The sequence below is a fragment of the Medicago truncatula genome, chromosome 3, assembly GCF_003473485.1.
Source record: "Medicago truncatula cultivar Jemalong A17 chromosome 3, MtrunA17r5.0-ANR, whole genome shotgun sequence".
NCBI classification, from domain to species: domain Eukaryota; kingdom Viridiplantae; phylum Streptophyta; class Magnoliopsida; order Fabales; family Fabaceae; genus Medicago; species Medicago truncatula.
In genome coordinates, this window is record NC_053044.1 from 24,115,158 (window position 1) to 24,143,128 (window position 27,971).

The 27,971-nt window shown below is 32.6% G+C and overlaps 2 protein-coding genes, 1 long non-coding RNA gene and 1 other non-coding gene across 5 annotated transcripts; all 4 read left to right on the forward strand.

Moving 5' to 3' along the window:
- The first annotated feature begins 2,955 nt into the window (after positions 1 to 2,955).
- LOC112419832 (uncharacterized) lies at positions 2,956 to 3,476 on the forward strand. The gene is made up of 2 exons (XR_003009891.2): positions 2,956 to 3,170; positions 3,274 to 3,476. It is a non-coding gene; the product is annotated as an uncharacterized lncRNA (long non-coding RNA).
- A 6,652-nt stretch (positions 3,477 to 10,128) lies between these two features.
- On the forward strand, positions 10,129 to 16,832 carry LOC25488962 (rab3 GTPase-activating protein catalytic subunit). 2 transcript variants are annotated; one of them, XM_039831455.1, is made up of 15 exons: positions 10,129 to 10,265; positions 10,434 to 10,543; positions 11,109 to 11,200; positions 11,718 to 11,918; positions 12,197 to 12,294; positions 12,636 to 12,829; positions 12,920 to 13,098; positions 13,190 to 13,537; positions 13,628 to 13,692; positions 14,446 to 14,494; positions 14,605 to 14,767; positions 14,911 to 14,995; positions 15,082 to 15,151; positions 15,692 to 15,832; positions 16,241 to 16,832. In XM_039831455.1, exons 2-15 carry the CDS (start codon positions 10,438 to 10,440, stop codon positions 16,562 to 16,564), a joined length of 2,115 nt encoding a protein of 704 aa, XP_039687389.1. In that variant the 5' UTR covers positions 10,129 to 10,265; positions 10,434 to 10,437; the 3' UTR covers positions 16,565 to 16,832. The 2 variants fall into 2 exon arrangements, with proteins under 2 accessions (XP_039687389.1, XP_013459814.2); XM_013604360.3 differs by lacking the exon at positions 10,129 to 10,265 and having other exon boundaries at positions 10,299 to 10,543.
- A 1,233-nt stretch (positions 16,833 to 18,065) lies between these two features.
- On the forward strand, positions 18,066 to 18,168 carry LOC112420542 (small nucleolar RNA Z279/snoR105/snoR108). Its single transcript, XR_003010722.1, has one exon. It is a non-coding gene; the product is annotated as a small nucleolar RNA Z279/snoR105/snoR108 (small nucleolar RNA).
- A 6,346-nt stretch (positions 18,169 to 24,514) lies between these two features.
- LOC25488963 (glycine-rich cell wall structural protein) lies at positions 24,515 to 27,971 on the forward strand. Its single transcript, XM_013604361.3, has 2 exons — positions 24,515 to 25,032; positions 27,673 to 27,971. Exons 1-2 carry the CDS (start codon positions 24,546 to 24,548, stop codon positions 27,780 to 27,782), a joined length of 597 nt encoding a protein of 198 aa, XP_013459815.2. The 5' UTR covers positions 24,515 to 24,545; the 3' UTR covers positions 27,783 to 27,971.

The following is a 27,971-nucleotide window of genomic DNA, read 5'->3' on the forward strand; positions in this document are numbered from 1 at the left end:
CGGCGATCACTCCCCTGCCCTTGTCAAATGTGGGTGTTATAAATAGGGCAAAGTTTGACCTATTTTGATTGCAGAATGTTAGCGGCGGTTAGGCATCCTCTCTATTTAGTTGTTGGAATTTTTTATCAGTCAAGTCTCATTTATGATATTTATCATTATCTATCTAAGTGGTGAGTTCGTGGGATTTTACTACCTATCAGTTGTCAAGTTGCACCTGTTGATGACACTGTGATCTTTATACGTGGGGCCTTACTCTCTTAGAGATATAGGTTCATTCCCCTCCAGCTGTCGAGTTGCACATGTTGATAACGCGTATGTATGTGTGGGGTCTCACTCTCTTAGAGGTAATTTAAACATAGACTTAAATTGGCTTTCCTAAATTCCCATCAGTCTAATCCCAATCTTCTTAAAGGTCCGCTCATCTATGAATCTTAGAAGCACATAGCACATTCTCCCTCTTGATAGTTATACAAACGGCTACCTTACCGAGGTGAAAAAAGAGTGGAGTTACTGGGCTGATTTCAGTCGTGAAGTCACTTGTTTCCTTAATTATTACTAGTTACTTCCTTTTTCAGGAAAATATGCATCAATATTAGGTATGTCACCTCCCTAAATACCTTACTCTCAAGGTCAGCTCGCTTTAAACTTCTTTCCATAGTTACTAATTAATTACTTTCTGATTAGACAAAGTTACATCAATATTAGGCAATGACACCTCCCTAAATGCCTAAGTCAGGGTTATGCTTCGGAGGAGACAAATCTTACACAACAACAGTAAAACTAGTAACAAAAAGATAAATAACTAAATAAAGACTTTAAAATAAATAAATTATCTAACAACCAGAATAAAGGTTCATCTTAGAACCTTAGCCTAAAAATATTTAGTTACTCATGGTAACTAAAGACAAATTACAAAAGAAATAAAACATACCCTAGAAAAACTTGGAGTGAGGAGAGAAACTCCTCCCTTGAAGCTTCTAGTATTTGCCTTCCACATGAACCGCTTCGTTCTGAATGAGAAATTGTGAATGAGGAATGTGGTATTAATAGGGGGAGTTTCCACCTAAACTTTGGCTAAAATATCGGGCTTTTCGCACCAAAAAGTCACAAAACAGTGCCTTGGTCCACAAGGAACAGGCGCCAGGTACCTAGGACCACTAACCATGGGCATGTGAGTAGAGTTCCAGGCACCATGCGCCTAGAAGCATGCGTCCGGGGCCTCATCATGTGCCCAGGCGCACAAAAACGTGTGTCAGGTGCATGTGAGTGTTGTCTGGGCTCTGGAACGACTATTTCTTTGTCTTTTTAGGTGTTTGCTTCCATATAAGATGTCTTGGAACTTGGGAATAAAATTAATCCCTTTGTAATGTCTTATGAGGCCTCTTGGATCTTCATTCTTCATCTTCTCAAGGTCTTCACAAATCTTCATATGTCTTGCTTTGCCGATTTGCATGATTTCTTCGTGAATTACATCAAAACGCCTTAAAATTGCCATGTTTCGGGAAGAATAGAATTATAGACTCAAATATAGAAAACAAAACAAATGTCCCGAAATCATAAGCGATTGCGTTAATACTCCTCTATTCTGGATGTAAAACCTATTGAAAACGATTGAAAAACATGCTAAGAATAACGTAAGATGACCTGTCATCAAGTATGGAGGAAGATGAAGATTTGAGCTTGTTACTTTTTTGCAGAGGACACATCATCATACTTAAGAGTCAGTTAATGTTTCGAACTATTATGACTAACCGAGTTAACGATGGAGGAGCTTTTGATATTTTTCATTGATTTAGGGACATGTATGATAGCAAGTGTCACTTTCAAAGACACTTTCAGGGACGAAAATGGGGGTTTACTCTATAAACATTACGTGAAATTCACACACAATTGCAAAGTTCGGGTTTGCAAGTTAGGATATAGATCAGATTCCATGATCCATGTTAAAATGATTTTACTCTTTTAACTTCAATTTTTTACCCAAAAATTACTTAAAAGCCCCCAACTACAGTTAATTGTCGTTCACTTCCAACGAATGACAATTACTAAACGTACCAACAACAAATAATTGTGGATGGGACCTCACAGACAGGTGCATCTCAATAGTGGACCTTACTCGAGAGGAGTATTGTTATTGACGAGCACTACCATAATATCACTGAGGAGCACTACATGAATGAGGAGATCCTGATGAGCCTTGAGCAACCTGAGCATCGCAACTCACCTACCCATCATAAAAATCATATTTTACATGATTAGTTATTACATATTCAAATAACTTATTACTAATTAACTTAAATATTCATATTGTTATTCTACTATATAACTCTAACATCATTAGGTTTTACGATATTCAAAACTGATTTTCAAAATTCAATTTTGCACCAAAATACTCTCGTACAATTTCTCCAAAAGTTAATACATTGTTCTAAGGGTCGTTTTAAATGTGGGGTGGGGTGTCAGGGTTCGAATCCCTGCCCCTGCATAAATTATGCAATATCCCTACCAACTGAGCTAAACTCACGGAGACAAGTAAAGGTCGTTTTTCTTAAACCAACTTGCGTCCATAAAAGATAACAATAATTTGTTTCCATAACTTTTTCCATTTCCTTTCGTGTTGAGAGATGTTTGATGTGTATAAATTTTGATACAATAATTAAAAAAAAAAAACAATTATCTTATGGTCATTTCAATTTATAAAAACAAAGAGTTACTGCCTCTTAAATGCACTATTTTTACAACTAATTATTTTCATAACTCATCACAACTATTTCTATTTTGAAGGTGTTTCCCTTGTCTATCATGAAAGGCTAAAAGAGGAAGAAAAAAAAATCATGATAAACTTTGATGATAAACGAGATTTTTATGTTATTACTTTACTAAGGTTTAATGATCGAATCAAAAAGCTTAGGAGGTAAATATAACGTATTGATGTATCTTTGAGACATTAAACAAAAACTACAATTTTATAGTTTTTTTGTTTCAACTCAAAGTGTTAAGATCTATTTAAATATAGTTAAAGAAAAGAAGCTATGTAATTTTTACTTATAAATTGATCAAACAATTTTCAATTTATCACATGCAAAGACGTAAAAATACGATGCAAACTCTCAAGTTTATTTATGCTTTCATAATCTTCATTTCTTTGTTTCTTGCTATAACCAATGGCAGTAAGTCATTTCTTCACACCATTTTTAAATTTTCTTTTAAATCATTTACACATTATTTGATCACCTATTAGTAACTATAATTTTTTCTTATTTTACATTGCAGATCAATTCCCCTGCAAAATTGACGTTGATTGTCTAATTAAAGATTGTTTTCGTCCTTTTAAACCGATGTGCATTGTTTTGAATTGTGAGTGTGTGTTAGAATATTAATTAGGTGGAATGATAATATGTACTAATAAGCGTATGATTTTATTTGTACGTCTAATGTTGTTAATTTTATAATTTACCTTACAATTGCATATGATTCTATGATCTTTCAAGTTATTTTACAAGCTTAAAATAGTCTTATTATTTTTCAATGTTTAGCTAGTGTCGGAATAAAATGAAAATCGTAACAAGAGAGTGAAGCTAGGAAATTTGAGAAAATAAGGAAAATGAGGTTGAATAAAAGTAGTAGCATTATATTCTTTAATATTATGAGATTTTATGAGCATGAAAGGAAATTAAATTCGTAAATCTGGGGCATTATATCAATTACAATTGATAGTACGATTTGGTGTGAAAATTAACTTTGATAATAAATATCAGCTCAAAATTAAATTTGTAGGTCGATTTTTCAACTGTTTTGGTTTTGACAGTATAAAATATCATAATCAATCCGTTTTTTGTCGTAAAATTCTAATTGTATATGTGAGGCCTTATTTTAATGTCAAAAGTATGCATGCAAAAAATCATGAAAAAAATTCAACCTTTAAAATACTTTTATGAACTTTATGTCTACAAGAAAAATAAATATTTTTTCTTGATTTCAACCTCTTAATTAATGTTCGAAAATACACACACATACGCATATGAGGCAAAAAAAGTAGCGAGGAAAAAAATTGAGGGAAAACAATGTCATGTCAGCAAAAAAACATCAAGTGGAGAGATTCTTTGTCACGTTCACGTCTAATGTGTAATTGGGCTTCTAGAGGAACAAAAAAGGAAGAATATATATATTTTTTATTTTTATAAGAGCTATTTCAAGTTGTCGTGTATATTACGAGGGCTATTCCAACTAGCGGTGGGCATCGGTTTGGGTTCGGGCCCAAACTCCCAAACCGAGCCAACCTACGGGTTGAGAGCAACAACCCTATTGCATCTGTAATATAAATCGGGTATTTCGTCTTCGGTTTTTTGGGTTTTAGGTTGGTTCGGTTCAACTACATGGGTTACAACACTTAGAAGAAAAAAAAAATCTTAAATCCAAATTTGAACTCCCTTCAAAACCATCACATATTCAGATTTACAAAAGAAAAAAAATTCTTTAAAAAGCTATATCTAAACAATTTTATCGCAAATTAAACATAGGAATTCGTAGAGAAGCTAGATCTAAACCATTTTATCATAAAAACACCTAGATCTGAAGAGAAAAAAAAGAAGAAGAAGGGAGCTTCTGCATTTTACTGAACTAAGGAGAAAATAGAGAATCACATATAGAGAGAAGAAGATGACATTTTATATTTGAAAAAGACTTCTTCTGAATTCTGAAAGAAGAAGAAGAAGAAGAAGAAGAAGAGCTGAAGGTGGGAAATAGAGAGAAAGAGCTTATGTTGGATTCTTTCTGAATGATAGTAATTCTCTTTGTCTTTGGGTCAAGTGATATGAGCTGGGCTGGATTCTTTGAGTTTTTATTTTTTTTATTTTAAGTGTTCGGCATGTATTAAATAAAATCCTATTAGTAAGTTTACGGGTTGGTCAGGATAGTTCAAATTCCGACAGACCCAAAATAAAAAACCAAATCAAACCTAATACAGTCTGTAAAATTTACCTGACCAACCCATGACTTGTTTTAATCTGAACCGAATGTATAAATTTGCATCGGATTGATCGGGTAAATTCGGGTCCACCGGTATTTTCCACCCCTAATTCCAAGAATTAAACCTATATATATTGAAGTTTTGATCATAGTCCCCTAAACTTTGATTCCCGATTCCGCCACTGTATAAATGTGACTTGGTTTCTTCTTTTAAAAAAAACAACATTTAATTCATTTATTTTCTTTCAAGCCTTTTCAATTTACTACTACAATTTTTCTTTCTAAATGAAATATATGCGAGTTTCTTCTAAAAACTCATTTGAAAAAAATGCTTTTGAAACTATGTGTGCTATGCAACAGTTAAGAAACACTTTCTTTCCATTTCTTAGTCTTTCTTGATCCAAGTGTTATTCTTACTTTATTTGTTTTGATTCTCTAAGCAACCTACATATTCTGTGCGAGTTCTTCTTTTATGGGATTTTTTCTTCTAATTTGCACGATCTTTCTCTCTCCACCATTCTCGTTTATACTTCATAGTTAGTGTTTGTTGTTTAACTTGATTGTTGGGAAGAGACTGCTGCACTTTAAATCTAAAAAGTTTAATGGTTATGCATGTAAAACTCAAAGCGTATGGGGTTGCCACACTAACCTTTAAGTTTGATTCGCGCCACCAATAACTGTATATTGGATGCAATATGAATGACTAGTGAATCCCCTTCAGATACTATGAGTTCCTTGATGTGTATTACACAATCACACAAAGCGTATCTCTTAACAGTATTTTATAGATTTATGGTTCCAGCAATTCACTCATGCATTAGAGAATTGATGGATGATTTAGAGTAAGCGAATGAGGGAGAATTATGTTGTTTATGTAACAAAGTTCGTGTTCAAATTGATACCCAAATGCCAAGCATTTATAGTGCATTATATGACCCTTCACATGAGAGAAAACACCCCTTTGCCAAATGTTAGGATCATATACATCATTTTTTTTTTTACTTGAATCAATGATATGGTTCATTAAGCAACCATTTGCCAAAGGTTATGATCATATACATCAGATTTGTTTTACTTGAATCAATGCTATGGTTCATTAAGCACCCTTTTGCCAAAGGTTATGGTCATATACATTAGATTTTTTACTTGAATCAATGTTATGGTTCATTATCTATCAGTAAATAATAATTTTTCAATGTATATGAATGATTCTCATGAAGAGTTACAACTTTTGGTTCTAAAGTGATTCCATTATTTTGGAAATCACCAAAAATCCCCCACAATTTTCAAAATACTAAATCTCACAAATCCGGAAATCTCATGCCTTCAGATAATGGTATCTCACAATTTGAAGCATTACTTAGTGATGGCAGGTCATCTTACGTTATTCTTAGCATATTTTTCAGTCGTTTTCAGTAGGTTTTACCAACAAAACATAGGAATATTATATCAATTGCCTATGATATCGGGACATTTGTATTGTTTTCTATGTTTGAGTATGTTATATTATTCCCAAAACATAGCAATTTTAGGGTGTTCTTGAGGTAATTCACGAAGAAATCAAGCAAATTAGGCAAAACAAGACATTCGAAGATTTATGTGGACCTTGTGAAGATGAAGAATGAAGATTCAAGAGGCCTCAGAAGACTTTACAGAGGAAGAAATTTTGTTCCCAAGTTTCAAGACATCTTACTTTAAAGAAAACACCTAAAAGGCGAAGATAACAAGCATTTTTAGCACTACTGTTGCACTGAAGCTCCCATTGACATGGTTAGGAAGTGTTGTTTTCTTGCTTTATAAGCCATTTTTTGTGGAAAAACCCTATTTTCACTCCCTTAACCACCTAAGCAATCATGCACTATAAATAGTGAATCTTGCACACTATTTTAACTATTCATAAAGCTAGCGGTACAAGGCAAGGGTCAAGCATCAAGCGTTTTAAGACAAGGGATTTCCATCCTCCTCTTGTTCTCTTTACGGGTATGTTTTTCTTTTCTTTTGTAATGAAAGGGAGAATCAAGGATTCTATAATCACCGTTAAATGTAACACTCTCAAACCCCCACATGCAATATTTAATCATAAATAAACAAATAATTACAGAGAATGAAGGTGCTACCTCATCTTTAGATACATCAAAACAACATAAGTTCATTGTCTCAACATCTCAATACATCATCGTAAGACATCAAAGTTTCCCAAATCATAGAATTCATAAAATAAACAAACTCCCGACAAAATCCTAATCAGAGTCTACTACTAGACTCCCAAAATCAAGCATAAAAGTGAGGAATCATCAAGCTATCCCCGGGTACTCGCGCCGATCACGCGTCCTCAACATGCACGTCCATATCACAAGGGCATAGGCAGAAACCCGCAAAAGGGTGAGAAATATTCAACAAAGGAAATCATGAACATAAGAATAGTTTCAAGGCGACAAATAGCATATATTCAACAATTCAATACATCAAGCAATATTCTCATGTAAATAGGCATATCAATTCTCAAACTATTATTCCAAGATACATCAAGTACTTACACCGTCACCTTATCACCAAATCAATTCACATTATTCACAATTCCTCACCATCATTACAAGTACACAAATATCACCAAGTATTCACATAGTCATATACACATATGATCATATAATAAAATGCATGACTCTCACATAGATTCGTATGCATACAATGTTCTAGACAGGACGCTACATGCATGTGGTACCGAACAAGTTTTTATATCAGATATTTCAAGTCTTCGCGTATATTACAACTAGGGGTTTGGCTTACTTGCACTTGTAAGTTCAAACTAGGTGTTTTGTTTTCTTTTTCAAATTGGGCTATTTTCAAACCGAGTAGTGATATTTTAACAACCATTTGAGACAACTTTTGATGACAACTTAATTTCTTTTTTTTTTATTGGTTAAAAACAATGAAGAGAGAAAAAGAAAGAGAGAGAATAAGAGGATAATGTGGATATGAGGGATAAAGTTGTCAAAAAATTATCACAAAATGGTTGTACAAATATTATTTCTCATTCAAACCTAAATTATTTAGTTAAAAAATTCATACTTTTGATTCCCCTTTGATGTTTCATTTAATTTTCAAGCGGATCAAGTTACAATACTTGCTTATCCGTTTATTCCTAACGGTAGGCTTAGTTTTTGACTTTTTTCAATACTCCATTATTTTTAACTACTATCTCCATCCCAAACTATTATAATTCCTTTGTCATTTTTACACAAAATAATAAATGTAATTAATTTTATATAAAAAAGAAATAATTAATTTATAATATTATTTTACTTTAATAATATATAAAAGATAATTTAATAGAATTGAAAAATAATATTCTAAGTACAATTTTAATAGTAAACATTTCATTCAATGTTGATCGATAGACTAGACTTAAAATCACACTAATTAAAAAATATATTTCTAACATCCTGTAATTAATAATATTTCTTTTCTGAGTGTTGACTTCTACAGACTTATCTCCGGTGGACTTAGCAGCGGAGATGATTTGGCACAGACAGATTCCTTTGAAGGTATCAGTTCTTGCTTGGAGGCTTCTTCGTGATCGTTTGCCTACCAAATCGAATCTGATATACAGAGGTGTCATTTCACCAGAAGCTGGTTTGTGTGTCTCTGGTTGCGGTGCTTTGGAGTCGGTGCAACATTTGTTTCTTTCATGCTCTTCCTTCGCTTCACTTTGGCCGATGGTTCGTGATTGGATTGGTTTTGTTGGAGTGGATACTAATGTTTTGTCTGACCACTTTGTTCAGTTTGTTCACACAACAGGTGGGAGTAAGGCTACAAAGTCTTTTTTCCAACTAATTTGGCTACTTTGTGTTTGGGTCTTATGGACTGAACGTAACAATAAGTGTTTTAATAACCATGTTACTCCTTTGCCCAGGTTGCTTGACAAAGTAAAATATCTATCCTTAAGTTGGTTGAAAGCTAGAAAAGTCTCTTTTATATTTGGCACTAATAGTTGGTGGTCAAGCCCTTTACAATGTTTGGGTATTGGCTGAGATGGTTTCGTTGTTGTACTGACTTCTACTTTTTGGTGTTTCTTGACGAGTCTTTGAGGCACGCCTTATGCTAATGAGACTCTTGTTGTTAATATAATTCCATTTTTAATTGTTCAAAAAAAAAAATTTCTTTTCTGACCAAACTGTAATTAGGGTCCGTTTGGATTAGCTTATTTTAGAGCTTATATAAAACAGCTTATGTAAATAAATAAGTTTTTATGTATTATTTATAATTTTTTAATGTAGTTTTTGAAAAAACAGTTCATGAAGATACAATTTTCGTTAGTGAGAGCTTATAAATTAAAATATAAACTTATTTATTTACATAAACTATTTTTTATAAGCTCAAAATAAACCCAAACCAAACGGGACCTTAGCATATTATTTAATGTTATATTTAATTCCTTAAATTACAATAAATCTTAAGACTCATGAAACCCATTATAACTCATATAATAAATAACATTGAATAAAACTATACTAAAACATTGCTTACCAAAATTAACCAATCAAATCAGTTTATTTTAGAAAATATTGCAAGTGAAGCGATTGTCTTTAAGATTTTAACTTAAAACAAGATAAAGTATTCGTTAAACAATTATTTAAATAATTTTTTTTCTTTCATATTTCTATACTAAAAATGATTTTATACATACTTTTAACAACCAAAGTCAAAATAAAAAATAATTTTAGATTTTTTACATATAAAATACTAGAAAAAAGAAATTTAACATGTATACATTATCAATGTAAGATGTGATTTTATCATCGTGAGTATATCTCAATTGGTAGAGATAGTACGTTATGCAATGCAGACACTAGATTCGAATTTCGGATTCCCCACTTATTCGTCTCAAAGAGTGTATTTTATATCACTAAATTACTTGACCAAAAAATATAAGTTGTGATTTTATATATAATTAAAGGTAAACATTTTTTCTTTACCAAAAAAAGTCAAACATTTTTAAGGATCCAATTGTTTGCTTGACTATGTAATTTTTTTTTTCTCCATTTACCAACGTGGTTGAATCCAGGGGTCCGACTCTTACAACATGGCGAGAGTGTCTGACGCGTCTTGAATGAGATTATAAACCAATACGAAACAAAAATAATAATAAAAAAACCATCCTTTAAATTCTTAGGACAAAAAAAAAATAAATCAAAACATTTGTTTTGTTTGATGTTTTTTCCATTATCACCATAATACCAACTCCACAGGACTCAGCATTCACAACTACTTGGTCTTCACCACCTTCAACAATTCTTGTATACTTAGTCTTAAAATTATTATTATTTTTATACTTGTTCTTCACTTTATCTATATTTTTGTGTTATGTTCGTATTATTATGTATATCTTGGACTTGTTCTTATTCTTTCTCTTATACTATAAATACATGCATGTTCTTAATTTTCTTCAGTTATATTCTGTGCAGTGCAATGGAGCTTCACGTTGGTAATTCCTTCGTCTCGAAAGCTCGAACCGTTCTCCATTCTGCTGCTGTCAAAGCTGAGCGTGTTCTCAATGACTTCAAATCTGATCTTGGTTTGCTTCTTTCTTTCATTTTTCAGTTACCCTTTTGAATCTTACGTTTCTCTTACGTGCTTCATTGTGTTGAAATGGAGTTTATTTTTTTTTTTTTTTTTGTGAATATGAGATTTTGTACTTGAATTTATGAAGTAGCAAATCAGTCTCATAAACTAAACAAAGTCGATCAAAATATCTCTTCAGTAAACATCCATCAAAATCCATAAAACGGTATCTGATGGACTAAATTGAACGACATTGTTAATTTTAAGAAACTAAATTGCGACTCTCTCATGTCTTAAATATAAGCAAAAAAAAAAAAAAAAATCAAACAAAGTTGATGTATTTGATTCAGATTTTTAACAAGATACATTAACTTTAGTTAACTTTTTTTTTTTTTATATATATTTTTTTTTATATTTAAGATTGGAGTAGTATTTTGCATATTTGGCGGAATAGGTTGCACTAACTCTTACAATTTAATGGACTAAAATGCTGATGTATTATTTTATTTATTTTCACTTTTTTTGTTTTGTTTATGTTTGTGGGGAAAGTGCATTGACCCTGGTTTTGTTTTTAATAGCTGGTGAAGATTTTGATAAGCATTTGCGTGAGGATGACGGAATGCAAAGAAATCAGGAAGATGACTATGCCAAGGATGAGAATGAGTCAAAGGTCTAATGACATAATTACATTTACTTGTTTTCTATGAATTTTGGGTAATTTTGTGTTTTGACAAAAGATAAATAGTTAAATTTAGTTTTTAATTTTTAATTTTTTTGGCTGGATAAGCTTTAAGTATTAATTTTTAAGTTTTTTGTTGGGTAAATTAAGTTAAATTAAATTAACAAATGTTAGTAAATTTGTTTCCTATGTAGTGGAATAAGACATGCTGCTCTAAGTAAATTTGTTTGGCTTTAATTGAAGTTCTAATATTGAAACGAAAATTTAGATTGAGTTGTATGTTTGGCTTATGTTTGAGAATTTGCAACTGTATGTGTGAATTCAAAGTATCTACAGATTTCCTTTGAGGCAAACTAATGGAATTCCAAACATATCCTTAGCATATTGAGAATGTTATAGTCCAAAATACCTTGTGCCCTAAAGATGACAACTACAAGTTCACCTATCTGTTTGTGTTGTGTGTAAATGTTTATTAGGTGATATTTATGAATGTGATGGAATTGTGCAGTTTCTTGTTGAACTGAAGCAGATAAAGTGGAGACCTCGACATTTCGGAACAAAGCAGCACTGGAAAGATAGAATTAACAATATTCGGAAAGGGAGGAAAGAATCCGAAGATACAGATAAAGTTGAAGATGCAAGCATGGATGTTATTCCACTATTTGATGAAATGTGTGTCCTTCATGTGGAAAATGATCTTGATGCCAAGGTAAGAAGATATGGAATGTAACTCAGGGATTTAATCTTTCAATTATGTGAAAAATTCGATAATAAATGCCAATGATGAACGTTTTTGTTTTAAACATACTGACACGGTGTCTGACGGTCATTGTCATTACTCATAAGATAGAAATACTATTCCATTCATGGTATGCTTGTGATGAATTAATGATAGAAATATTATTATTGATATTGTTTCAATGGTTTTCTGATTCAAGTATTCAAATGGATTGCTTTAATGATGCTTGATGAAAAACTTTAATCTAGGGTTCAGAAGCGTTTTCCTCGGTTGAAGGTTTAACTGTTGCGGCTAGAAGGCTTATTCCTCCATCTTCTGTCCTAAAGCAATTGGCTATCGCTGTTGAGTAAGTTATGCTCACCTTTTTCCTACCGATTCCATGAACTTTTTAAAGATCCTTTGTTGTTATATGCTAATATATTGTTAACCAAATTCTTGCAAGTTAAAGGCGTAATTCAAAATCTCAATTATTCGATGCATTTTCTTAGTAAGAATAGTAGCTGTTGAAATTATCTTGTCATGATGAGATCAAATGGTTAATGAGCTTCAGTTAACGTCGAATCGTTCAGGAGAACCTATGTTCGAATCCTGAATAAAACAATAATAGCACAAATGTTTACTAGTCTTGTTCGGGCTATTCTGAAAGATTTTTAGCTTAAAATCTCAAAATTTTGTCTTTTTGACTAGGGCTGGTATGAAAGCAAATTCAATGAAAAATTTTGCAGCTTCAACAGAAGGTTCTTCACCTTCCATAGAGAAGGCAGGGTTGCGTCTCTCTGCAGTGAAGGCATTAGTGCTACGTGAGAAGGAGGACAAACTTACCTCTGAATTCACCAGCAAAGAGAAATTTGTGTATTTGATTAGTTCTCTTTTCAATCCAGGTATGCAAATTTTGAGCGGCTTGCATGCTTACGATATAATTGCATCAATGAACCATTTTATGCTCATACATTTTTCGGTGATATTTGCAGAGGGGTATTTCCTTAGAAGGAAGATCAACTCCAATCAAGAGGAGATTGAGATACCATCTTTAATAAGAGATATTCATGGTGCTCCTCCTGAAAGCCTTGTTGTTAAACTAGCTGAAGTAATCGGAAACTTGAAGACCCTTCGAGAAATGGAAATTTTTTGGTGCAGGGTTATTGCTGAAGTATGTTTAGCTCAATATGAAATTTCATGTTTTGATAATTAACTGTTAAATTGATAATTTGGTTGTTTATGATTATTTTTTACTTTTGCAGATAAGAAAACTTTGGTCCGAAGAAAAGCATTTACCTGGAGTCCCCCTTGATGACATTCCAGATCTGAAGTCATGTCTTCTCAATCAACAATTTCAAGTAATTAACTGCTGCATCTCTCGGAAAAGGCGCCATATCATTGCAAGTGAATCCCTGGACTATATGTTGATGGAAGCAAATTCAAACAATACACCGGAATCAACAAACTGTTGTGATGGTACTTCTGCAAGTCGCTTATTATATGCTCGATTAAGTACTGGAGAGCTTGTTCTTCGACTTGGTGCTCATTGTCCATCCGGAAACCTTACGTTATTGGAAACTGGCGAGCCTGCATACTCTCCTATCACCCAGGTTTGAGTTTCACATATCTTGTCACTACACATTCACGACTTAAATTTGTTCCAAATTTTCAATATTAACATTAATGTATGTTTTATGTAGGAAGCACCGTTGCTTACAGAAGATCTGATCAAAGAGACTGAGGAGCTTATACTGCAGACGGGGAGGTTTGTACACTTACTTAGATCCGTTTGACCTGATAGTTATTTTGCATTACATATGCCATTTTATTAAACCGATTTTTATCATTTTTTCTTTTTTTGAACCATAAGACTGTTCTTTAAATATCATTCTTGTGTTTTTGTCATGTTTTCAATTAATGAAAACGCCAAAATAATGTGTAGCTTGAAACGCATGAGTTTTTACTTCCCTTTGGTTTATGATAACTATATGTTGGTATGAATATGATTATTATGTTGCGGTAAAGCCACTGACCAAATATTCAGCAATAACTTTTCACAAGTTTGGAAAGCTTATCATGTTGCTGCATACTTTGTGTTTTCTTCCTCTTATCTTTAATATAATTGGATGGTTCCTTATTGTATGAGTTGTACTAATACACTTTCTCCTTTTGAAGATGTTTCTCCGATTAAAAAAGTTGTTGTCATCAATATTAGACGTAATGTGAGACGATCACACTGTGTGATCATCTTTCTTAATTGCTGACTTGATTTTGCATGCTATACAAACAAAGATTCCTTAATGTCTATTTTAATCATTTCCTTTTTTGCCTATAATGTCTAGATTTCTAGCAGGAGTAACCAAATCTCATGTATTTCGTGATATTTTGATGAATATCTATCTGTATACCATGTATCCAATATGAAAACGTTAGCTTTTTTTGTGGCATGTTTGAATTTATGATTTAATAGGTTATAGTTACTATTTCTTGACAATTTTCTTTACCTTTTTGTGGTTAGTTTTGGTGCCGGGTGCTCCCAACTCCTGTCTGATATGCAGGCTTTCAAGGTCATACTCTCCCTCGACGAGAATATTTACCAATATTCTTAATTCTTTTGGAATGTGCCTTATGTATTGATATTCCATCAGAGTTAATTTTGTTTATGATCATGTTTTAGGCTGCAAATCCCGGTTGTATTTTGGAAGACTTTGTGAGATGGTACTCTCCTCCTGATTGGACTGAAATTGAGGCAAGTACTGAGGATAGTTGTTCTTCTGATGGTAGTGGTAGCGATTCTTCGTCTAACAGAGGTCATCTAAGTCGACGGATGCGAAAAGAAGGTATGACTGTTAGCGGCAGTACTGAAGTTTTAAAGCCATGTCATTACCTATTACAAAAGCTTTGATACCTGTTTTTATTTCTAACACGTTCTTCTAATATTTAAACTCAAATTTCTTTGAATATCATTGAATGTTGATGGTAGGTAATTTGTGGCGCGAATTGTGGGAAACATCTAAGCCAGTACCTGCTGTGAAACAAGCACCTCTCTTTGATGAGGATTTGACAGTGTAAGTCTATATAACCATTTTTGTAACAGACTTGGATTTTCGCCTTAAAACCGTCTCATTTCATTGTCGTTTTACATTTATTTTAGGGAGGGCATCCTTGATGCATTTAAGGACATTCAGCCAGTTGAGCTTTTTGGACAGCTGTTTGTTTCACTAGTAAGTTCTCTCTATTTGTTATTTTATGATCTAAGTTTCTTTTGTTATTTCTAAGTTCATCTGTCATCATCTTTGCATGTCCTTAGGTGATGTTTTTAAAGTAGATGTGGACACAAGAAGCATATTATTTATTTCGAAATTTATTATGTTAAGTGTTTAATTAATACAATGTTAAATATAGTCTACTGTTACCCAATTTACTTGTCTAAGAAAATTGGACAAACATTTTTAGAACATATATGCTGATTAAAATAAGATTTGTTTCTTGTCATATGGACTCGGAAGGTCCTGCATACTCAAGTTTTATGAAGATTAAACCATTAGTGCCTTTGTTTCAAGACAGCGCATAGTTTATTAGCTGAATAATTAAACGATGAATTATCATTTATGATGCTGTAATTGTTTCTAGTTTTGCGTTTTCATGAGTTATTCGACGATATTTCAAGGGTAGCTAGCTGGTACCGAAATTAATATATTACTGATCTATATTGTGAAATTTTGATGCATTTCTAATTGTAATTTTTTGTATTAACTATACAGCTTGGTTTAGGATTTACAATTGCTGAACCTTTGCTGTCTGGTAACGATGACTTCTCAAAGTTGTTCAATGACTGCAAGGAGTTTGTAGTTACCACTTGTCAAAGTATCAGATTCGGTGAGAAAATTGATGAACTTGTTCAGGTGAGTACCAGTTGACGAAAGTGGCTAATTATATCATGTAGTTATATAGTTTCTCACGAAATTCTTTTGCGGCAACTCATAGTTAAAGGGAAGTGTTGTTAGATAGCTACTATAGTGCTAAAGTGTAGCGAAATTTAACAAATCGCTATTGCTCTACAATATGCTATTTATTTAATATAAAAAGTTGTCAAACAACAGGACTATAGCACTGTTGCATAGCGAAATTTGTACAAACCGCTATTTTCCATGATCCGGTAGACAACACTGAGGGATACTTATTTTAACAAATCCAATACATGAGTATTTAATTTTCTCCTTCTAGTGCTAAGATTTCGAGGTCTTGGTCATTTTAATCTGCAATAGTAACATCTATGCTAGAAGAAAAATAATGGTCATGTTCCAATGTAGGTATATGAAACAGTGGAGACACTGTTGCAGAATCCTGAGGAGGCATTGAAGTTGATGAAGCATTCAGAAGAATCAACTGTGACTACCGGTGAAACAAAGCGCCGGTTCAAGAAGCTCAGCCATATCTTTGCTGGCAAAGATAAACTGTTGTCAAGGTCTTTTCGGAAAGACCAAATCAACGATGAAGAAAAAGGGAGTCGACAATCTTTTTCAAGTTTCTTTGACAGGAAGTCATCTTTATTCTCAAAGAAGCCTCCCAAACGTGGAAACTTGGCCGCTGCTGAGACAACTCACTCTCTGGAAGATGATTGGACAATAATTTAATTGAATTTCAGCTTCACCCTATGTAGGATAGCAACAACTGTAAATTATATATATGTTCCTACTTTCTCATACAAATGTCAAATTGCAAAATTCTTACCTGTGATCATGAAAATGATTGAGATTCGATGTGGTAATAGCAGCAAATGATGATTTTAGTTTGTCAGGATATTAAGAGTGTGTAATTTGGATGTATGATTCTAGGAATGGATTAACAATGAGAATAACTGATTTGCTCACCAAGGCAACATCAAGGCAAACAACTGACTTAGCAAACATTCCTTCTTCTTCTTAGCAAACAACTGACTTGCTCACCAAGGCAACATCAATTCTATCATTTATCAAGTTTCGTACCAAACTCCGAGATCAAGATTCTTCGCTCATGATTCTAGTAACCGTACGTTAGGTTAGTTATAAACGGTCGTTGCCGCAATCTTATCTATATAGAGAGAATAATTAGCACTCTTGTACATTCATTCAATATCAATACATTAAGTATTATTCAGTTCATAGTAGTTTTCCTAATATGGTTACTGGCAGCCGAGGCCGCCAGGACTCAACAATCATATTTTAATATTTATGGCAGAAAAAGCCTCCACAAGTTTGAAATATGTTCCAAGAGTGGGTGTAATGGGGGTAGAAAATGAAGCATCAGCCTATACATAGGATAACAATGAGCTTGTTCGGATATGTCAGAGAAATCATCACTTAAGGGGTAGCTATCTATGACTATCTTGTATAGAGTAATTGTGGAGTTAAGAGAGGCAGTATTGAGTTTTGTAAACATTATGAATTTAGTGGTGTTTTTGGAGGAGAGTTTTCTCAATTAAATTTTTCATTCTTTCTAATTCAATTCTTGGTTGCTAAAAACTTCATCAACTAATATATATTTTTTTATAAAAAAAAAAAAACTAATGTAGAAACTAATACTAATTGTCTTTTATCTCTTCAACATATATACATGGATTATAATTTCAAATACAATGACCAAGTTACTTTGGTGATTAGGTGGAGAGAATAGAAAAGCACCAACTTCCTGTCTATAGATAGAGTCCTGCTTTCAGACCAGTGCTAATAATCAAGTACTCTATCAGATGACGATGTGTATTAACAATTGTTAGAATACTGTATGGATGTATCAAATATGAGTTAGAAGTTTCATATTAAATAGAAGATCAGATGTTGAACATCATATACGTTTTAAGGTTTTGAGTAAAAATAGTGTGCAAGTCATGTATGCGATTGTTTTAGTTAGTCCAATGTAATGATTTACTCAATATTTTAAAACTCCTCCCGAAAGTCTGAGTATAACCCAAAAATTCATTAATGAGACAAAAAATCTATAGCAATCGAGCACTTGAAATGTAGTAAGCGGGTGCTGTTGCCATGCATGTGACGTTATGTTATAGTCCCACATCGAGTAAAATGAGAATATAGGAATAATTGGGTTGCTATAAGAATAGAAGATTAACAAGTAAAAAGGCATGATCCTTCAGGCAGAAACGGGATATGATGAGTGGTTGAGTCTCGCAATAATATGCGAGTTGGGTGTTCGCCCCAAGCCTGGTTACGACAATTGGGCACTCTCATGTAATCAATCTGATCCCTAATTACTTAATACCTGAGGGGAAAATCAAGTTTTTTAATTTTTTCTAAACATTAATTAATGGTTTAAAATTAGTTTAATTGGTGTTCAAGGATTTAAAACTTTAAATTGATTGTTTTAATAATAATATTTATTTTAATTTATTAACTAACAATATAAACCAAGTGGAATACAAAGTCAAAACAATTTTGCATGATAATCATTCGTGCTATATAACATTTTTGATAAATACATGGTGTTGGACAATCAAAAGGTTGTCAACGTAACATTTCTCTTTAAATAGTAGGGGACTACGGCCTCTTAAGCATGTGGTGAGGTATGACTTTTGTCTCTTGTCTTGTGTGTTTAGAAAAAATTCAGTTGACAAGGGAGAACCATTCTTGTGTGGCCGACAAGTTTCCCAACGAAAATTAGTCATTGGGAAGCGGCGGTGGCCACTGTAACACCCTAACCCCAACTAATATTTTCTAAATTAAAAATACAATTAATATTTAAACATACGAGGGTGTCGCACATTCTTATCGTTTCAAAAGTACTTCAATTTAATTAAAAATAGTGCAACGGAAATAAGTTCAAAACATAGTCACATCATCCAAGCAATTAAATTGAATTCCAACATGAATTCCGAAATAAAGTCTAGAAATAAAAATTAAGAAACCTTAATTCCCCAATGTTACATAATCAGAGCATTGACACAAAACAAACTCGCAGTTGCGATAAAAAGTTGACGATTAATGCTCCACGCCATCCTCCAAAACTTACAACTTTAAAAGTTCTTCGTCCTAAGTATCTCTATCACACAAGGCCACAAACATCTAACGCAACAATAGGGGGATGAACATACATTCAAAATAATACGGGTGCATAAACAAACAACGTGAGTAGATTCAAAGAGATAGAAAACATGATACACAATTAATTATCATAATTTAATAATCACCATTCAATCATTTATGTATGCAATGCTCCTAAACTCGATAAAATATGCATGCGGTACAAAACCTACTCACCAATTTTAAATATCAGAAATATGTTGCTAATTTTATCCAACTCATCTTTAAATACACATATTCAAATAGGCACAACAATGAATGCATGAACGCCACATCATTACTTATCAATACACATCATTACACATTGTCGAATAAATCATCATTACATGTCATCAAATAATTTATCATTACACATCGTCAAATAATTCTTTATTACACATCGTCAAATAATTCATCTTTGCTCATCATTTAATATCACATCAATTCAATTCATCATCTAAAACATATTATTTCAAAAACATGTTAAGTTTCGACAATCATCCTAACTTAACTAACATTTGAAGTTAATCCCCTAAGGTCATTATCCTATTACCTTTAGCCCTACTATTATCCAAGTACACTCCATAATTAATCCTCAACTAACTGATTTGATTTACTAATTTAAGCTCACTAAAATCCCTTCAAACATTATACTTTTATCCCGATCCAACATAATAAGAACTAAGTCTCTTGATTACTCATCATTTCGATTTATCATTCAAAATATATTATTTTATCACTAACAAACACTCACCATCACTCAAAACTACAACCACTGCTCTCACCCAATTGCCTTATGTATTAACAACATCATATTTTTTCTTAAGTCAACATGACTTTAAAAATTCTGTGACGGAGCAGATGGTTTCACAGAGTTGCTAGGTCATATAGGTAAATGCTAAAATTATGAAATTCAATATGCAGAAACTGCTATATGTCCTCTTTCAAACGCAACTGGTTCCACTCGAAAATAAGTTTTCTAACTTAAAATATCAATTTTCGAAGCTGACCGACTCATAGTAATTTATAAAACAAAACAATCATCTTCGTAATATCACATAACAGTGCACAAGTAATATTAAACTACAAAACTTTCTAGTAATATACCACCATATCTTAACTTTTAAACCCAACTGGGTTTCAATCAAAAGTAAGTTTTCTAGCTCAAGTTATACCCAATTTAATCCAACTACATCATAATCTTCTTATGCAGAAAATTACTCTAATTTCTCTCCTTCTTTCATAATCCTCTATGTCACACAAATTAATCATTAACAACTTTCCATAAAATTAAATCACCACTAATCTTTAAACAAATTTTTCACCAATTCAATTTTCAATCACAACCAATGCACACCAACATCCGTCACCAAAACACCAATTTTACAGCTAACTTCAATTTTTCGTATGATTAATTGTAATTAACACACCAACGTCTTAAAACCTCATTCTATACCTCTAATTCTATGGTTTTTACTCACTTCTGATGTATTCCAAAGCTCAAAATCATTATATTTCAATAACCAATTTAACCTGAAAACATCACAATTCAAAAACGGAAATCAAACATATAATTATTGTAACATGAAAGAACATGAATTTAGCGAATATTCATCATAAGAATAAATAAAAACACTAGAGGTTAAAGACTCCTTGTCACCCATATGAATATATATACTACCCTTAGATTGAATAAAACTCCCCTACGGTTGGATCTCTCCCTAACTTTCCCTATATGCCTCCTTTCCTTAAAAACCTTAGTTTTCTTTTGCTCTCTCAACTTTTATTTTGTAACCCTAATTCTCTAATGTACTTTTCTATTTATAACCACTATTTGGGTGTTACTATTCTTTTTTATAACTATACAACCTTGCTGTTTACACCCCCTCTGTTCAGATAACTAAAACACTACCTAATTTTACTAATGCACTTCTGCTTGCACTTTACTTTCTTATTCTCGCCCAAAAACACTATTTTCTTCCTAAAGATTATTTTCTCCCATTCTTTTTTGGTGGTGTCTGGGGTTTGAACCCCGGACCTTGCATATAATTATGCATGGGAACATTTTCTCTGATTCTTTAACCATCTAGTTAACTCCTCTACTTCATCATTATTTATAATTCAATAACTGTTAATAATTTAACTAATAATATCAAACAATCAATTACTAATAATAATACTAATATATTATTTTTAAAAATCAGGATGTTATAGAAACTTCATATCAATATCATCGAACAAAAATAAAGTTACTAATTAAATTCGAATTTTTCTCTATAATTCTATAATTAATTATACAATAGATGGTTTTGCATATATTATATTGCGTTAGGATCCACGAGATGTTCAGAAACAACGAAAAAGAGACAGATAACGAGCACTCGTTAATTTATCGTTCTTCTTCAACTCATACTTCTTATGCCTAGATAGTCTATAGATTGGAAGAATAGACAATACATGTTATGTGATGTACCATGTGATTTTTCTTTTCAAGTTCTTTACTGGTTCACTTTGGTTTTTCTATTGTTGACACTTCCTTGTACTTTAAAGGGAGGTTTGTTAATATATTTCATTTCTAGTTTTAAAAAGAAATATATAAATGTAATCAGTCTTATTGTTCAATTCGATAACTAATCAATTCAGATTTCTAATCTATAAATAGCTAATATATAAATATTTTTTTGCTAAAATATGATTTTCCTGTAAATATGTCTCGTTTTGGTTTTAGTCCCTGTAAAAAATAAAAATTTGTTTTTGATCCCTGAATTTTTTTTTGTTTTTGAAAATAGTCCCTCCAAAAACAAAAAATTTTGCAGGGACCAAAAACTACAAAATTGGTTCAGTTATAATGTGTCACGTATGCAAATCATCACAAAAGTGGGGTCAGGGACTATTTTCAAAAACAAAAAATTTTGCAGGGACCAAAAACAATTTTTTTTTTCACAGAGACTAAAACCAAAATGAGGCATATTTGCAGGGATTAAAACCATATTTTAACCTATTTTTTTATGTGATGATATTAGAATATAACTAAATAAAAAACAAACATTTAACCCTTACAATACAAAGATTTTCAATTGTAATTCTACTGCTTAAAAAACATTGTACATCCACATATATTTTTATTTTATGAAAAATGCTAACAAATGGTTTAAGACATTGTTTAAGTATCTAAAAATAGTAATTCTTATATTAAAAATTGTGTAGATTTTATATGTGTTTAACTTGTATTTTTATGATAAAATTTCATTTTTATAGATTCTTTAAACAATATCCTTACAACACTCGTTAACTAGACCTTTTTATAGACTTTTTTTATTTCATCCGTTTAGACCGGCATCTCTATTATTATCAAGCATTTTTCTTTTTTGTATTCATTGAATGCGACAGTAAGTCCTCTCCCACCAAAGTTAATTCCCACTTGTTGTGGACTTCCATATCCGTGCATACATCTCCAATACAAAGGCTTTTTTGGTCTGCCCTTATTATCACTATATGTGATATTGCTCTCAATTCAATTCTGGTATATAGATTGCATTTAATGTTAAGCCCCACCATTTAACTTCACCAGTTGTAAAGAAAACAAACCAGCTCAAACAATAAAATAGATAAGTCAGAAGAGCATATGTCAATTATGTTGACATGTGAATAATCTATTTCAAGATGAATATTGAATATAAAGGTTGAAATTTTACTTGGAATAAAAAAAGACCCAAATTCAAAGGTGTATGGACCTAATAATTTTTTTAAGTTGTTGGAGTCTTCAATTGTTAATGTTTTTGGATTGTTGAGTGTATAAATGTATTTGAGCATTTTCACATGTTGAGCTAACTTTTGTGATGATATTCAAACTCATTTAACATTATATCAGAGTCGTTTTGATTGCAATGAGAATTGAACTCAATACCCACGATATAGGCCTAAGAATTGATATTAAAGTTTGTTTCAAGTCTCACATTGCAAAGGTTATCACATGGTTTGATTAATAGTTGTGTCTGAACACTTCACCCCTTTATAACTTAGCTTTTAGAATGAGATCGAAAGTTCAAACCCATTTTAAAATAATAATAATAATGGGTTCAAATGTAGATATTGTTAATTTAACTTGATATAGTAGGTTAATGCATGTTTTAATTTGTTGTTATCAATCAACAAATTAAGAGTTTATTTATTATAGATTAAAATAAAAGTGATTTTGATATAAATAGTATAGAGATTATTCTTTAGACTTTTTTAAGTAAATCATAAATCATGATTGATTAAGTATTGAAGTTTTTTTAGAGAAGTATTCAATTTGAAACTATGCATGTTATAATAAATAGCTTTTTCATTAATATGTTTTTTTTTCTCCCATTAATATGATTGAAAAATCATAGACTTGATAAACTATGATTTTCTCTCTTCTGTTTAAAATGGTTTTCTTTACGTATGATCATCCCAACAACATTTCTTAGTTGAGTTACTAAGCAAATTAAGTTGCGCAAGAATTATGTGAATCACAAAAACAAAAAACAAAAATTCAACCCTAGTACTAACTAATTCACATGTGGTCACTCTACTCACTAGAAACCCATGAATATACCATCTTATTTTTTATGTGCGTATCATTTCATAACATAAGAACCCTCCAAAATAGTTATTTACATAAGAAACTCAATTGACCACTTCTAATTATACAAATATTAAATGTTACTTAATGATTTGTGATCGCTTAAATGAGTGTTTGGATCAGCCTTTGCGACACAAATACCACTTTCCAATGCAATTTTAACTTGAAATTATGAGCTACAAATATAAGCTTTTCCTTTGATGTGATTTTTTAACGTGATGATAAATGTTAGGAACGCTCTCTTTCTAACACACTCTCTAACACTTACTCTCCTTTTGGGTGAAACTCATGTGGGTCTCACCACTTTATGTGGGATCCATTTTCAATAGGTGGTGCCCACCTGAATTTCACCCAATAAGAGAGTAAGTGATAGAGGGAGTGTTAGAAGAGAGTGTCCATAACACTCCTCTTAACGTGATTTTGCTTGATGTGCCGTAATACCAAACAGGTCATAAATAACTTTTTTTTTCTTCAAAGAATCACTTAAAAAGTTTAGTCACCAATTGATTAAAAAATACATATATGTAATAAAAATATACTATAAGCTATTGTATTGAACTAATGTTTAATTAAACTTTGAAACATGAAAAGTAGAAGCTATTTTGAAAGCCCATGCATAAACAGATCAAAAGAGCACTCTAAGCAACGTGAATATTCTTTTTCTGACAATGGAAAGATAAGTAAAGGGTGGGACCTTATAACACATTAACAGTTGGGAACTATATTCTCTCTTTTTCAAACGGAAACAGTTGAAAGCATTTATGTATATCCAACGCGTTCTTGCATGGTTAAGAAGTTGCCCTAAAATTAAAGCGTTCTCATAGTAATTTCAAAGTTCTTAATTAATGTTTTGGTTAAACCTTGGCCTTTGGCATTTGCTATATAAACCCTAGCATCACTTCTTTTTTTCCACACCAAATATTTTCGAGTTCTTTTACTTTCTAGTTATAGCAAAAGATGGCTTCAAGTTCAAGCATTCTGCTTTTTGTGCTTCTTGGTGCTCTTGTTTGTAGTAGCATTGATGCAAGGAAGCTTGGGGTTAGTGATGATAAGGGGTTAAGAGATGAGAAAACTTTCTATCGGCGTCCAGGGTTTGGTGGAGGTGCAGGAGGAGGCGGTGGTTTCGGTGGTGGTGGTGGTACTGGAGGAGGGTTAGGTGGTGGCTCTGGAGGTGGATTTGGTGCCGGTGCTGGTGGAGGAGCAGGAAGTGGACTTGGAGGTGGAGGCGGTTTGGGTGGAGGTGGCGGCGGTGGATTCGGTGGAGGAGGTGGTGTTGGTGGAGGATCAGGGTTTGGAGGAGGATCAGGATTTGGTGGTGGTGCCGGTGCTGGTAGTGGACTCGGAGGTGGTGGTGGAGGAGGGTTTGGAGGTGGTGGTGGCGGTGGACTTGGTGGTATCGGAGCCGGTAGTGGATTTGGTGGTGGAGCTGGAGGTGGAGTTGGAGGTGGATTTCCATGAAAAAAATATATTAAGTTAATGTTGGCTGGTTTGCATGCTTTTGGTAATAGTAATAGCTTGTGATTTTATGTGTTTACGTGGGTTTCACTTGTAATTTGCTTCAAGCATATTCTTCTCCTTATTGTGTTTCTTAATTACTCCTCAAAATGGAAATAATTCTTAAAATGATTATGATTAGTAATAATTAATAACATCCTTGTTTGTAGCTCTTCTAATTTTTATTTTATTTTTTATTTTATTTTTAACTTTAAAATGAATTATACTATAATGAGAGAATATATGAAATAAGCGAGCTTACTTGCTGAGCAAGTAACTTCCTAGTTAGTTACAAGCGTGTTGAATTTTTATAAATAAGACTATGTGATAGATAGAATATATATGCAATATTCACTTTCAATGAAATACTCTTTGATTCTCACCAACAATCCTCTCTAATTCTCTCAATTTCATTATAAATCCTTTCTTCTCAAACACCATAATTTCCCATTGCTCTATCACACAACTCATCTCATCTCCCGGATTCTACAAAACTTTTGGAGCGACATAGCAAACAATTTGGGGAATACTTCTTATTTGCTAATATTGCTATCTTCCTAACCACATATCTAATATTGGACACCATGCATGATGCTAGCTACTACAAAATGTATCACTCTAAGCAAAAGTTAATATAACGGTAGTAGATTCAATTTCTATAAATGTTGTAGCAACTCTGGATCATTCTTAACCCATTTGGATTAGATTGGTGGTATTTGTTTGGGACCTTAGAGTGTGTTCATCTTTATCCGATGTCAATTTCGGTGGGATAGTTTAATTTCTTAAAAATAAAGTCTTGATCAATTTGTTTAATTTTATTTTTTGACAAAAACAAAATATTCATTCATTCAAATAGACAGAGTGCATTATTCAACATCACTAAAAACGTAAAAGTTTAACATGCGAACAAACTTACAACATCCAAGTTAATATCATACAATGTCAAAATACCTACAAATATGCAACAAAAAAACCAAACATTATCCTACTAAGTGGAACCGGCTACTTGTCTACAAATAACATATAAAATTAAGATCAGCTCAGGTCTCATAATCTGCAACGTTAACACCAAAATCATTGATAGAATAGTCAATCTTTCAGTATGAATTAAATACAAACCGCAACAACATGGAAAATCAAACAACGATATACAAGACGACGAACAACAAAATGACACACTTAGACGACAAAATCATCAAGAAAATTAAAATCAATCTTATTTAATTATTTGGGTGTACAAAGTCAATCATAATTGACCTTGCATTTGTAAATTATTAATATGTATTTAACCTTTTTTAGTTTTAGTGGGGGATTAAAATACGTTTGACCTTAATTATTTATGAATCAAATATTTTTATTGACAAACTTACAAGATGGTGCTTGTCAACAAGTCATTGGAGTACAAGGGAAAAAATAATGCAGTCTAATAAAATTAAATTAAAGCATGTTCTGTTAGAAGGGACAATATCAAACGCACCCTTTATTGTCCATCTCTATCAACTTTTATATAGCATCTTCTAATTAATAAAGGGATGTACCTCCTCTAAAAAAAAGTTTGGGGATGTACTTCAAGGTTCCGCAAGAAGAGACGGTAATATACATACGAGCAATCCAATATCTTTAAAAAAATAACATCAAGAATTCTTCAAGAATAAAGAGCAGTCAATAACAATGCACTATTTGTCATAATTTAAGGAGGTGTGACTGAAAAATAGGAAGTGAACAAATAAATCATGCAATTAAAACTTATCAGCTATGTCTTTAAAAATTCTTGATGCTATTTTTCTATTTTCCTATATATATCCTTGATTAGTTTGGATAATCAGTTAGTTGTTCAACGACGGTTTCGTTTTTTAATAGTTTTTTTTTTCTCTCTTTTCAGAAGGACTATTGGAACGTTAATATCCTTTTTCTGACAATTGCAAAATAAGTGAAGGGTAGGACCTTATAAGACATTAACAGTTGGAAACAATACTCTCTTTTTCAAACTGAAACAGTTGAAAGCATTTATGTATCCAACGCGTTCTTGCATGGTTAAGAAGTTGTCCCTAAAATTAAAGCATTCTCATAGTAATTTCAAAGTTCCTAATTAATGTTTTGGTTAAACCTTGCCCTTGGCATTTGCTATATAAACCCTAGCATCACTTCATTTTTTCCACACCAAATATTTTAAACTTCTTTTTACTTTCTAGACATATATAGCACAAGATGGCTTCAAGTTCAAGTGTTCTGCTTTTTGTGCTTCTTGGTGCTCTTGTTTGCAGTAGCATTGATGCAAGGAAGCTTGGGGTTAGTGATAAGGGGTTAAATGATGAGAAAACTTTCTTTCATCGTCCTGGGTTTGGTGGAGGTGCAGGAGGAGGAGGTGGTTTCGGTGGCGGTGGTGGTGCTGGGGGAGGGTTAGGTGGTGGTTCTGGAGGTGGATTTGGTGCTGGTGGAGGAGCAGGAAGTGGACTTGGAGGTGGAGGCGGTCTCGGTGGAGGTGGTGGTGGTGGATTTGGTGGAGGAGGTGGTGTTGGTGGAGGATCAGGGTTTGGAGGAGGATCAGGATTTGGTGGTGGTGCCGGTGCTGGTAGTGGACTCGGAGGAGGTGGTGGAGGAGGATTTGGAGGTGGTGGCGGTGGTGGACTTGGTGGTGCTGGATCCGGTGGAGGATTTGGTGGTGGTGCTGGAGGTGGAGTTGGAGGTGGATTTCCATGAAAGAATTAATATTAATTAAGTTATTTTGCATGCTTTTGGAATTAATAGCATGTGGCTTAATTTATGTGTTTACGTGTAGTTTCACTTGTAATTTGCTTCAAGCATATTCTTCTGCTTATTGTGTTTTTTAATTACTCGTCAAAATGGAAATAATTCTTAAATTGATTATGAATTACATCCTTGATTTTA

What these genes read in the sequence shown, in the direction of transcription:
- LOC25488963 (XM_013604361.3), top strand. Translation starts at nt 24,546, where the DNA reads ATGGCTTCAAGTTCAAGCATTCTGCTTTTTGTGCTTCTTGGTGCTCTT. An exon ending in AGCTGGAGGTGGAGTTGGAG is followed by an intron (nt 25,033 to 27,672) that starts GTGGATTTCCAT and finishes GACTCGGAGGAG; the next exon opens with GTGGTGGAGGAGGATTTGGA.
- LOC25488962 (XM_013604360.3), top strand. Translation starts at nt 10,333, where the DNA reads ATGTTCGTATTATTATGTATATCTTGGACTTGTTCTTATTCTTTCTCT. An exon ending in TAGTTCTCTTTTCAATCCAG is followed by an intron (nt 12,830 to 12,919) that starts GTATGCAAATTT and finishes TGATATTTGCAG; the next exon opens with AGGGGTATTTCCTTAGAAGG. An exon ending in TCGACGGATGCGAAAAGAAG is followed by an intron (nt 14,768 to 14,910) that starts GTATGACTGTTA and finishes TGTTGATGGTAG; the next exon opens with GTAATTTGTGGCGCGAATTG.